General features: G+C 41.1%; 1 protein-coding gene across 20 annotated transcripts in view; it reads left to right on the top strand.

The window, feature by feature from the left end:
- Nucleotides 1–13331, top strand: part of LRMDA (leucine rich melanocyte differentiation associated) — a 1434085-nt gene that overhangs the window by 893967 nt on the left and 526787 nt on the right. Inside the window, exon 9 of one of the 20 annotated variants that reach the window (XM_077124823.1) lies at nt 1256–1534. The exons of the other annotated variants lie outside the window; for them this stretch is intronic. Within the exon in view, the coding sequence (XP_076980938.1) occupies nt 1256–1324 (69 nt within the window). The 3' untranslated portion in view covers nt 1325–1534. Of the gene's footprint in view, nt 1–1255; nt 1535–13331 lie in introns of those variants that run through there. 20 annotated transcript variants of the gene reach the window in all.

Below are 13331 nucleotides of genomic sequence, written 5' to 3'. Positions count from 1 at the left end.
AGGGTCAGGTACACAGCAAGTGCTCAATAGATGGTACCTCATTGTTTCAGAAATTCGTTTATGCTCACCCCAGACTGTTTCTGCTTTACTGTGTGGTGCGTTTCCTGAAAGAGATATGCTGTGTGTGTGTGTTAATCTTGGAATATTTAATATAAATCACCCACTGGCCTTCTTTCTGGGCTAAACTCAAGCTCTGTTCATCTTTCCTTATAAAGATTGATTCCCTTCCCTCTGGGCTCTTCTCTGCACTTTGTCCAGTTCCCCTACATCCCTTAAGTGAAGGAGTGGAAACTAGGTGAGATGTTCTGGAGAAGGTGAGGACTGAGCCAGTGGGTGACTGGTGGCTGGGCATTTGTGTCCCTCACTCCATGTAGCTCTATCCGGTGGTCCACAGGGGTCTTGGGCAATGGACTCACATTCTCCTCAAGGTGCTCAGCCCTGCTTGGTGCACCCCAGGTGCCTCCTTCCCAGAGCTCCCTCTGGGCACTCACCACCAAACCCCTCCTCCGGGCACCGCCTCCTGACACTACCTTGGCCTCCCTGGGCCAAGCGACACTAGAACATATTTCAAGAGGGAGGTGTGGAGGGTTGACATTTCCGGGGCCTGTGACCCAGTATGGCCGCATGCAGGCAGCCGAGGGTCATTTTCCCCTGAAGGTTAACCCGTAACCTTGGTCAATGTTTAACTCGTGCTTGCTTAAATGATTTTCCCTGGTTAGGAATTATGTGGCTAATTACTTGAGGACTTTCATACCCTGCAGGTAAGCTGGGGTGGTAAGAACTGGTCATTCTGAAATCGAATTGAGTTATAGAGGCAACGCAGCGAAAGATCTGCTTAGCACAAGTCCCTGGCTCTTAGATCCTAATGACGAAAGTTCAAGGATGGCATAAGGGCTGCAGTACCTAGAGAACCACCCAGGTGACAACCCAGACTTTTCTGAAATTGGGCCACAAGGTGCAAGCATCCTCTGTATCCCTCGTCTGCACAGTCTCGCCCTGGATCAGCCTTCTCTCCTTCTTCCTCCTTAGCCCGGTCATTCCCAAACTGTGCTGAGGCTCCCCAGAGTGCCGCATCAAACCTCAGGGGCGCTAGAGGATATTTTCAGTGTTTGAGAGAAACCCAGCAATACACAACATGTCACACGCCGTGAGAACTCCCAGCTTGGGTAGTTCCCAGGTTCAGCTTTAGATCATACATTTCTTTCCATAATGTCCTATCTTTGCAAAGTTGTGTTTTTTGTTTTTCTTTTGTCAGTTGCAGTCATCAAAAGCAAGTACAGTGCAAAAAATGGAAGTGAACAGGGAATGCAGTGGTGGTGCTTAAGGAGAACAAGGTCAAGATTTGGGAAGTTACAACAGTTGCACACATCCCCTTAGTAAGTGTGAGCATAGAAGAATAAAATAAATGTGTTTTCTTTCTATTTGCATGTATTATTTTTGTCAAGTGGCTGCTAGGTTATTAGGACATAAATACCTAATAAGTTCCATAAAAAATTTTGACTGTTAGGGATTTCTTTTGATCTGTAGATTCCATGAAAAAAATTTACTGATTCGGTGAGGACACATGAACTGAGGAAGTCTGGGAAGCTTGGCTGTAGGCAAAGATGAGATGTCCTCCCCTGGTCTCTATCAGACTTACCTCCAGCAACTCTCTCTCTCCTGGATGAATTCACTGCACTCCTTTTATCTCTTTTCCCTTGTCACTAGCCCCTTCTCCCACCTGAAAACAGAGGTTTCATTAATTCTTGGAAGGGAAAGAAGGAGGGCAGGCCTCACCTAATCTGACCAACCTACTCCAGTCCCTTCTTGAAACTCTTCCCTCTCTCCATCTCTCCCTCTCGTTCATTTCCTTACTTGACAGAAGTCTCAACTCATCTCTTTATCTCACATCTTGCCCACAGCCCTTGTCTGGCTTCTTCCCCTGCTACTGTGTTCACACTGCTGTCCCTGAAGTCACTGGAGAGTAACATATTGCCACTCACAGACTTTCCTTGGTCCTGAATGAGAACCTACCTCTTTCCTGAGGCCTTTTTTTTTTTTTTACTGACCTGTCCTTGCATTGTTCCCTTGGCCTTCCACCTCTCTGAATACTCCTCTGCCTCTTTGTCGGGACCTGCCAGACTTTCACCCATTAAATTCATACCTGCATCTGCAGGGCCCCATTTTCCCTTGTTTTGGCTGCCCTTCTCCTCCCTGCTTACCTTTATGTCTTTTTTCATGGTGAGCTCATCTTCTCTTTCAACATAAACTGTACAAATGACCCCTCTTTCCAACCACCAAAACCCTTCGCTGTCATACGGTAGGCCCTGAAATACTGATGTCTCACTCCACAGATCTGTCCTTGTCAGAATCACCTCAGATATCACCTGCTTTGAGAAACTTTCCTCGGTTCCCCCAAAAAGCCATCCATGTTTTCTATCCACACACTGAACTCAGACCATTCTTACCACATTGCTGGTCCTTTATTAGTTTCTCCATATTGTTCTCCACCTCTACCTGGATGTCTCTCCTGCCCTTCCAACTTCAAGCCACCTTTTTCTTCTCCTTCCTTTGTCATCCTGAATATATATTCAGTTGCCATGGTTGGACAGCTGATATATTCCAGGGCCTCTCCTTTTATCTCCTCATTCCACTGATCCTGCCCTGGTTAAAATCCCAAATACCTCCTCCCTCAAATAACCAGCCCCACCCCTTTGAGATTCTCCCTAAACCAACCCCTTGGGCACCACACGTCCACTTACATAGTCAGTTCAAAGCATGATGTAAGATGGCTCTGGTGCACCATTCTTCCCTCCAAGAGTCTTCAGTGCTTTCCTAGTGCTTAACAAGTCCCCTTCTCATCTTGACCCTTACTGGTCCTTGTAATGTGGCCTCCACCCACCTTTACAGTGCAGCTGCATGCATGTACCCTCATCTTGGCGCACAGGTCTTAGGGTTGCCTATTAACCCCCACCTGATGCTTTCACTTCTGCTGTTCCCTGTTGTTAGAATATCTTCATGTCCCTCATCCTCTCATTATGTTCCCCAATGTTGATGACTCATCTTCAGTTTTCCCTTCCGTAGACCTTTTGGGGAGCTCCACCTCTCTCCACCCACCCCAAATGCTTGGAGGTCTTTGAAGCCACAGAATGTCTTACGCATTTTTGTGTACTCTGTGGCATCTGGTACAATAGCTCAGATACAGTAGGAATGTAGTAAATATGTGTTTGAACTAAACAGTACTTTTGAAAGCAGGCTGCACAGAATTTGGCCTCATGGAACTCCCAGTGACATTGTGAAAGGACCTACAGTTCTCTGATGAGTTTGGTTTCTGAAATGGAAAGATGTATTCCAAATGTCTTGGTGCCCTTGACCAACTAAATACAGACCTTTTTATTTTCATTGTATGAGTAACACATGCATGTGGTAGAAAAGTTAGAAAATAAAGACCAAGAAAAAGAAAAGTTATAAACCCATCTAAAAATAACTAGTCATATTTTGATATATTAAATTTCAGATTTTTTCTGTGTGCGCATATATACATCTTTCGCTTTAAATATATATGTAGATAGTGAAAGATATACGTTTATGAAACAGAATCATATTTTTCATATTCTTTTATAATCTTTTTTGCATAAGACTGCTGTATATACTGAAATGTACTAGATCAATTTATTACATATTATTTCATATAACATGTTCTAATATTTCTCATTATTAAACATTTTTTGTATTTTGTTGTAATGTACATATAACATAAAATTTGCTCTTTTAACCATTTCTATGCATAAAATTCAGTGGCATTTATTACATTCACAGTGTAACGCTACTGTCACCATCATCTATTACTGAAACGTTTTCGTCACTCTGAATTGAAGTCTGTGGCTTTTAGCCAATAATTCCCCAGGCCCCCTTCCCCCAGGCCCTGATTACCTCTAATCTACTTTCTGTCTCTAAGAATTTGTTTCTTCTACATATTTCATATAACTGAAACCATGCAATGTTTCTCCTTATGTGCCTTGCTTCTTTCCTCAGCACAGTGTTTCTAAGGTTCATTCATGTTGTAGTGTGACTCAAAACTTCATTTCTTTTATGTCTGAATAATATTCCAGTGCATGTATATACCAAATTTTGTTCATCTATTCCTCAGTTGATGGGCACTTGTGTTGTTTCTACCTTTTGGCCAACACAAATATTGCTGCTGTTAACATTGGTTATACACCTAGGATTCGAAATTCTGGGGCCCTTGGTAATTCTTTGTTTTTTCAGAGCCATTATATTCTTAGCAACGATGCATAAAGGCTTCAGTTTCTCTGCATACTCTCCAGTGCTTATTTTCCATTTTTAAATTAATCACTATCCCTGTGATTACAAAGTAGTATCCTATTGTGATTGCGATTTTGATTTCCATTTCCCTAATGGCTAATGATGTTGAACATCTTTTCATGTGCTTATTGGCCATTTGTATATCTTCTTTGGAAAATTGTCTGTGGAAATCCTTCACCAATTTCCTTGTTTTTTTGGTAGGGGTGCATGGTCCAGGAATCAAACCTGGGTCTCCCACATGTAAGGCATGCATTCTACCACTGAACCACCTGTGCACTCCCTTCACCCATTTTTAAATTGGGTTTCTTGCCATTTTGTTGTTAAGTTGTAGGAGTTCTTTATGTATTCTGAATATTAAGCCCTTATAGGAGATATGATTTGTAACCATCTTCTCTCTTTTTTAATATTTATTTTTAATTATTAAACTATGTTTCGTCTTTTGTTCAGGAAACTATGTATAGCAATACCACTCAAAGTTGTCCATAGACTGGTGCCAGTCTGCCACTATTAAAGATCCATGAAACAAGAACAGAAATTGAGAGTAAGTGTTCAGAAAATGTCAAAGTAATATAACATTCCTGTTATATCTAATAATTCATTTTAGAAACTATCTTTATATAAAAATGTTACATGCTTATTTTAACAGCAGTAACTACTGTTAAAATCAATCTGTATTTTACGTGTGCCTGCACACCCCCTCAGTTTTACATATAAATGAGAAGATGTGATCTTTATTATTCTTCCACTGACTTTCTTTACTTAGCAAATGTCTTGTTTAATGGAGACTAATTTATATACAGTAAATTTCACCTTTTTTAGTGAAGAATTCCATGGGCTTGTATGAATATGCACAGTTTGGTACTTTCTCCATTTAATCACATTTGTATCTTTGTCAAAAATCAATTTGCAATGTACTTGGAGTTTATCTCTGGATTCTCTTCTTCTTCATTGACTTATGAGCCTATCCTTTCACCAGTATTACACTGTCTTGATTACTGTAGCATCACAGTAAGTCTTAAAGTCAGGTAGTGTACGTCCTCTAACTTGGTACTTTTTCAAAATTGTCTTGGCTATTCAAGTTCCTTTTTCTTTCCCTATAAATTATAGCATCAGTTTATTGGTTTGTATCTTTTAGATGTTGAGACTTGGGTTTATTTTGAATGTATATAGCTTTTTGGTGAGAATTGGCATCTTAACATTATTGACTCCCATTTCATGAACAAGGTTTCCCTCTCCATTCATTTAGGTATTCTTTGATTTCTTGCTCTGATGTTTTGTACTTTTCAGCCTGTAAATCTTTCTCATATTTTGTTTGATTTATACATAAATACTTTCTGTATTTCATGCCATTATAAATGGTACTATTTCCTAAATTTTGATTTCTCCATATCTATTACTAGCTTGTAGATAGACCATTGTTTCTTGTTACTTTGCTAAGCTCACTTATTATTTCTAGGAGTGTTTTTGTAAATTATTTCAGATTTTTGATGTAGACAATCACGTTATCTACTAACAGGAGCATTTTTTTTTCCTTCTTACCTATCTGTTTGTCCTTATTTCTGTTTATTGCCTTATTCCACAGCTTCAAACTGCCGTGCATGGAACCACAGCACCTTGAACCCCAGCACCTTTATACCATGGTTTCACACTAGGCTATAGAAAAGGAATCATGCCAGCAGATCTCTTTCCTTTGACCCTCTCTCAAAGGGAAATCAACCTGTCATAGCTGAGCATTCAGTTAGCTAGGTTTTTGTATAGATGACCTTTATCAGATTGCGAAGATTCCTTTCTGTCTCTAGTTTGTTCAGATTTTTGGTCATAAATGATTTTGAATTTTGTCATATGTGTATTTTTCATCTTCTGCAGTCAGTGTACAGTATGTCTTCTTTAGTCTGTGATATGATGATTTACATTGATTGATTTTTTAATGTTGTGGTGGTTTGGATCTGTGTGCCCCAGAAAAATAATTTCTTAATCTTAATCCATTCCTAAGGGTGTGAACCCATTTTAAACAGGACCTTTTGATGAGGTTTCTTCGGTTAAGGGGTGGCCCAACTGAATCAGGATGGGTTTCTATTCTATTACTAGAGTCCTTGGTAAGCAAAATGAAATTCAGACACAGAGAGAAAGGCAAGGAAAGAAGTTGGTGTTAATGGAACCCAGAGAAGCCAGGAGAGGCCACTATGTGCATTGCCACATGACAGAAAAGTCAAGGACCCAGGATCACCAAGAGCCAGCCCCAGAGTGCCACAGTCTTTGCAGAAAGCATTGCCTTGATAATGCCTTGATTTTGCTCTTTTCCTGCCTGCAAAACTGTGAGCCAATAAGTCCCTATGTTTAATGTGAACCCAAGTGCATGGTATTTGTTTTAGAAGCTGAAAACCACAACAATGTTGAACCAGCTTTGCATTCCCAGGGTAACCCCTACTTGCTCAAGATGTATTGTACTTTTAATATATTGCTGGATTTGATTTGCTAATATTTTGTTGAGGATTTTTCCATCAATTTTCAAAACGGATGCTAGTCTGTCATTTTCTTTTCTTGTAATATTTTTGTCTCATTTTGTTGTTGGGATAAGGACTTCAAAAGTTAATGTGTTCCCTTGTCTTCTATATTCTGGAAGAGTTTATATAGAATTGGTATCATTCTCTTCTTATATATTTGGAAGAATTCACTAGTAGAGCTTTCTGCACGTTGGATTTTGTTGTTGATTTCATTATTATAGGTGTTGCCAAAGATTTTTAACTATAAATTCAGTTTCTTTAATTAATATAGGTTTGTTAAGGTTATCAATTTCTCTTTTTGCAGTAAGATTTGGTAACCTGTGTCTTCAGAGGAATTTATCAGTTTCATCTAAGTTGTTGAATTTTGGTACCTAAAATTTGTAATCTTCTTTATTATACTTTTAATATTTGGAATATCTGTATTGATGTCCCCTCTTCCATTCCTGACATTGGTGATTTGTGTCTTCTGCCTTCTTTTCTTGTTCACTCTAACTAGAGGGATATCAATTATATTGATCTTGTCATAAAACCAGATTTTGATACTGATTTTTTATAGTTTTCTTCTGGATGTTATTAATTTCTACTTTAATCTTTATTTCTTTATTCTACTCGCTTTGTATTTAATTTGTTTTTCTTTCTCTGGTTGTTTAAGGGAGAAACTTAGATTATTGACTTGATACTTCTCTTCTTTTCTAAGACCTACAAGTGTTTTAGTGCTATAAATTTCCCTCTGAGCACTGCAACAGCTGTATCCCATAAATTTTGTTTTGTTTTCATTTTCATTCAATTAAAATACTTTCTGCACTTCCTTGTGAATTCCTCTTTGACCCATGTGTCCTTTAGATCTATGCTGTTTAATTTCTATTTATTTGGCAGCATTCCAGATTTCTTCCTCTATTGATTACTAGCTTATTTTTGCTATGGTCTGATAACATGTTATATAATTTATATTCTGTCAAATTTGTGGAGGTTTGTTTATGGCCTCTAATGTAGTCTGTTTTAGAGAATATTCCATGTGCATGCGTAAAGAATGTAAATTTCTGCTGCTAGTGCTGCATAATGGGCTTTTCAATAGTACCCCCTTCCTTTAGGCTTATACAGTTAAGAGCAGCTTTCCCTGGACCCCAGTCCTATCCCCTTTCTTTCTCTGTAGGGGCACAGTGAGGTCCTTGGAGAAGAGTGAGTGTGAACTGCCTTCTGTCCGCAGCTCCCGCAGCTCCATGCTAGCGTATGCTACGACCTTAGCAATCCATTGAAATTTTTAGCTGAATTCTTCTTACATCCCTTGTGCAGAGGCCCCGTGTTCCTCCCACTGTCTTGCTTTTCTGATGGAATCAAGAGCAGTTATGACTTTGCCAATTATCCAGCTTTTTCTTGTTGGTGGTACATGGGTGACATTCTTTCCAGCTTTCTGTATTCCAGGTGGAAGTTGGACATCCTAGATCATCATTTTTTATTTTACAAAAGTGTCAGTCTGTGACAGATTTGAAATTTATTGCAAAACAACAACAGCAAGTTGCTCTTCAGTACAGATTGTTTAAGAAGTACTGGTGTGCACCTTTTTGAACTGATTTATGTTTTCATCCTCTGCCACCTCGGTGTAATTTGGTCCTGGGGTTTGTTACCTCAGGCTCATTGTTTGTTCTAATTGTGCATCTTTCAGACCACAAGTTCCAGTATAGCAGAACGCAGTGGCTACTTCTTTTCAGTATTTCCAACAAAGGGTATGTGTGCACAGGTTTTGAACAAGGACAGCATAATGGTGTCTGTTTCATTCTCATACACTTCCTGAAGTTCATAAACACTTTTATAGCCCTTTTAGTTGTGGGAGCACCTTGGGACAGTGTATTCATAAGTTCATGCCTCCCAGCCCCAGTTTAGTGGATGTTTATACCTGTCTTCTAACTATCCTAGCTAAAATGATCCTGTGTTTTCTATCAGAGTTTTAGCCAGCTTAACATTGTGCAGGCTGGTATCTGCCTTTAGGCTAAAAGCTATAAAATGGGAAATTCACCCAGTAGCAGTCCCTTTTTCCAAGTATTGAATTTCTTCCACGAGCTGCCTGCTTTAAAAATTTTTTGATGTGTTTGTTTAACATCTGTCTCACCAGTAGATTGAAAGCTCTCCTGTGGGCAGGAGCTATGTCTCTCTTCCCCTCCACAGAATCTCCAAGAATGCACTTGACTTTTTTGTCTTGTCTGTTCCCTGCTTGTCAGTCCAGGTCTAAGTTTTCCCTTGCTCTATGTCCCGGCAGGTTGTTGCTGCTCTGAACCCGCTCACCCAGATGCACTGTCCCCTGGCTTCTGGTTGGCTGTGTACCAGCAGATGGAAAGGCTGGAGGAGGGAGAAGTAGAGGTGTTTCTTCCCTTGTTCCCTGCTTGCAGGCTATGGTTCCGGCTGTGTTCATCTAATACTGCTGTTCATGTCAGACAGCCCTTTGCCCCACTCCTGTAACTTCGGAAGGGATTTCTGCTGTCCCTAGCCCTAGTGCTTCAGCATCCCCATTGATTCCTTGCATGATGCCCACATACCTGCAGATAGTTCCTTCTTTTAGAATTCTAGGTTGAGTGTGCCTTCTGTTTCCTTCCAGGTTCCTACCAGGGTCACAAAGGTGGGCGGAATTATTGAGTAGATGAGTAAATGGTTGGAAAGATGGAGGAGTGTGTTTCCGGGTTGCTTCTCTAAGTCTTCTCTGACTTCCCATTTCACTGGAAGGCCCTCCCCTGTCTGGCCTCTGTGACTTCCCTTCTAAACTCCTCCTTCCCAATCTGTTCAGTACACTGCCTTTCTGACTATTTGTAGGATTCCTGGAGCAAACTCCTGCCCTAGGGCCTTGGCTCTACCATGGAGACTCTTCTCTAAAATAACCATTTGGCTAAGCTCCCTTGCTTACTCGAGGTCTTTTCTAAAATCTTACCTTTTCAATATGGCTTACGTGAACCACTCTTCTCAGTACTGCAAACTATTCCCCACCAGCCTCACCCCAGCGGTCAAGGACCCTGCTTAAATCTGTCCTACTTTTTCTTTTTCCAGAACATTTGTCACTTTTGAACAAATTGCATTTAATATATAGATTATGCTCATTGTTGTCTGTCTCCCGCTGCTAGAATTTCAGCTCCACAAAGGGAAGCCTTTTGTTACATTTTCTCGCTGATGTATCACAAACCCCTAGAACATTGTGGTGTCCAGAGTTAAATGCTTGTAGTGGGTTGAATAGGGGCCCAATAGGGTTGAAAAGGATAGGGCCACCCAGATCCTGTAACCTTATGTGGAGAAAGGGTCTTTGTAGATGTAATTAAGTAAGGCTGTCAAGATGAGATCATCCTGAGTTATCTAGGTGGCCCTAAATCCAGTTAAAAGTCCTTATAAAGAGGAGACAGAGAAACGGACACAAACAAGAGGGGGAGATGGCCCTGGGGAGACAGAGACAAGATTGGAGTTATGTACCATCCAGCTCAGGAGTACCTGGAGTCATCAGAAAAGTGGAGGAGGCAAGGATCGATTCTCCCCTAGAACCTTCAGAGGGAGTGTGACCCTGCCAGCACCTTGGTTTTGGACTTCTGGCCTCCAAAACGGAGAGAAAACAACATTTTTGTTGTTTTAAGCAACAAAGTTGGTGGTAACTTGTTGTGGCAGCCCTGGGGAGCTAGTACAGTGCATAATATGCGTTTGTTGAATTAAACAAATGCATGCGTATGTATAAGTTTCGTTAACACCAATATGACCTCAATTTGAAATAATTATTGTGCCTTCAATAGTTGTCAGTGCCTGTGGATAAATGTGTCTATGTCTGACACTTTAGAGGTATTGGAACTTTGTACATAGTATGTTTTGCAATAAAAACCAAAGCTTCCAGGATATTTTATCCACTACACTGAAAAGCTTAAGGTCTTACTTAACCCCCAAATAATTGCTTTCATCATAAGCCTGTCAGTAGCTTACCAAGAACTGATTCACAAACTATTTGTCCTTCAGGCAGTAGGTGAGAGGAGCTATTAGTCTCTAGCCATAAAATATCCCCATGTCATTTACCCATTTCCATCTCGAGTCCCTCCTGCTGTATTTAAGTTAATTCTCAATTATCCTGTCATTGGTGGATCCAGTCACGAGCATCCATGTAATCACACTTCGTACACTTGACAAGGGTTATTTACTCTCCCCCAGGCCCATTCTGGGTCCGTGCTGGGCTTGTGATACAGTGTGGTACTAACCATTGGAGGCTTGTAGGAGATGGAAGGTAAATCAAATTGAAAACACCCTTCCTGTGTAGTGCATCTTCCAAATGTCCTCAGGTCTCTATTACATCTTCTGGAGGCTGCCAGACTCTCAGCGGGACACAAGGAAGCTGGAGCAGCATCTCTGTAGCAACAGAAGATGTCGTTAGCAGAAATACATCATCTCCCAGTGGTGTTAGCAATAGCCGAGTCCTGGTCATGTCCATTCTTTTGCCAGAGTGAGGGCAGAGTCCTCAGAGGCAGAGGCTGCTGGTAATGGAGGCTCCATCACTATAAAATATACCCCCCCAGAGTCCCAGAGCAGCTATTTTTGCCCACATGCAGTGAGAGCTTCAGAGAACTTATTTTAGACATTGATTTTTCACAAGAGCCTCACTGTTTCCCAGATTCCAGACTTTCTCCAGCAAGGGGGATGAAGGAGTGGCCAACCACCTGCCTTGGCTTGGTCTGGATCAGCCTTTGGCGGTATTGCTCCTTCCATCTTTGTCACAGGAACCTGTTCTTTTGGAGCAGTGGTTCTCAAACTTCAGTCCACAGGACTTGTTATGCTGGGTCCTACCTCCTGACTTTCTGGTTTAGTATGTCTGGATTAGGCCCAAGAATGTGCATTTCTAACTAGCTCTTAGGTATTGCTGATGCTACTTGTCCATGCTTCGAGAACCAGTGGCTTAGATGAAAAGAGGTGATGGTTTTGTGTTTTCTGTCCCACCTAGTTATGGACTCCCTCATCTGAGTCGAGGTTTGGGCCCTGCTCTGGTACAACCCAGGGCCTGGCCCTCATCCTGTTTGCAGAACTAACTGCAAGGACCTCTTGATTCTATAGGACTCATCTGTGCTCATTACTTCCATCTTTCCTGTTCAGTGGAGATGGTCCACCTGGCCCCAGCTCTCACTGGTCTCTGTTAACCCTGCCTTCTCCCCTTGGCCCGTCAATCCTAGAGCTGGTAACAGCTATTCCTTTTTGCTAGCCTCTGGGTGACTACACATACCTGTTTGGTTTCTTTGATGCTGTCCTCTAAATAGTCCTTTCTTTGAAGTTTCATTATACGAACAATTTGTGTTGAATTCTGGTAGTTCCTGGGACCCTGTGATCAGCTATGTCTCCCTCCAGACAGAGATTGAGCCAGAATCATTAATTCTTTACCTAAGAGCAGTCTCATCACTTCCAGAATAAGGTAGAATTACTGCTGAGCCTAAAAGAAATTGGAGAGGTAAGAAATTTATACCAAATGGAAATGTGGCAGCGTTATCCTTGCTTATTTCAAGCTTGGAGTAGTACCAGCCTCTAAATGTCTCATCCCTTAAGCCTGGGAAGTGAAGGGCTTGCTCACACCCTGAAGAAGCATTCTTTCTTTATTAGTAGAGTCTTTGGTCCAACTGAATATTCAACAAATTTGTCATCGGAGTCACTGGTGTACCTACTAGGGGCCACTCTCTGTGATGGGGCTAGATATGGTCATCTCTGGAGGCAGGATTGTGGGGGGATTTCATTTTCATTTTGTACAAGTCTGTAGTATAAAACAACCATGAATGCCCAAATCAGAAAACCAGAAAGCAATCTCGAAAACAGTAGACTAAGGTAAAAAGAGACATGTTACCTTTGCATTTGCTTGTGCATATATGCATACCTATACACCTACAATCACATACTTACAAGAATGAAAGGAAAATTTCCAAGATGTTAATCATATTTATCTCCTGGTACTTCAATTGTAGATGATTTTTTGTTTCTTTGGTTTTTATTTTAATGAAACATTCTTGTTAATAGAGAAAATATTAAGTTTAGTATTAAAAATATAGCTCATTGTCCTTTCCTCTACTTAGCACCTATCTGCATCCTATTTAACCTACATCCAGTGTGGTAACACACAGCTCAGGTGCTGCCACCTTCAAGAAGCTTTCCCTGACCAACCCCTTGCCTTGAAATCTTGCAAGAATTCTCGCTGAATTATTGTTCTTATTTCAAACGTGTTTGTCTTATTTTTCCAGTTGTACTATGCAAAGATTATAACAGCTGTGCTTTACTTTCTCCCCATTTCCCACAAGGCGAAATATAGGTGAACACTTTGTGGGTACTTGTTGGTTAACAGTGCATGTTCCAGAAAGGACAGAGTGAAAAAAATACCAGAATGCTCTGTCCTTCTCCAGACCCCACAGTCCTCCCTCACCTTCATTGTGGCCGTCCCTCACTGAAGGTCACAGAGCTCCAGCTTAATGTCTGTGCTTCAGGGCTTTTGAGAACATCTCCTGGCCTGTTCTCCAGGACCTGGCCTGAGCCATCTAATCC

The sequence above is a fragment of the Tamandua tetradactyla genome, chromosome 13 (assembly GCF_023851605.1).
Source record: "Tamandua tetradactyla isolate mTamTet1 chromosome 13, mTamTet1.pri, whole genome shotgun sequence".
Classification (NCBI taxonomy): Eukaryota; Metazoa; Chordata; class Mammalia; order Pilosa; family Myrmecophagidae; genus Tamandua; species Tamandua tetradactyla.
This window is presented reverse-complemented; position numbering and strand designations above follow the sequence as displayed.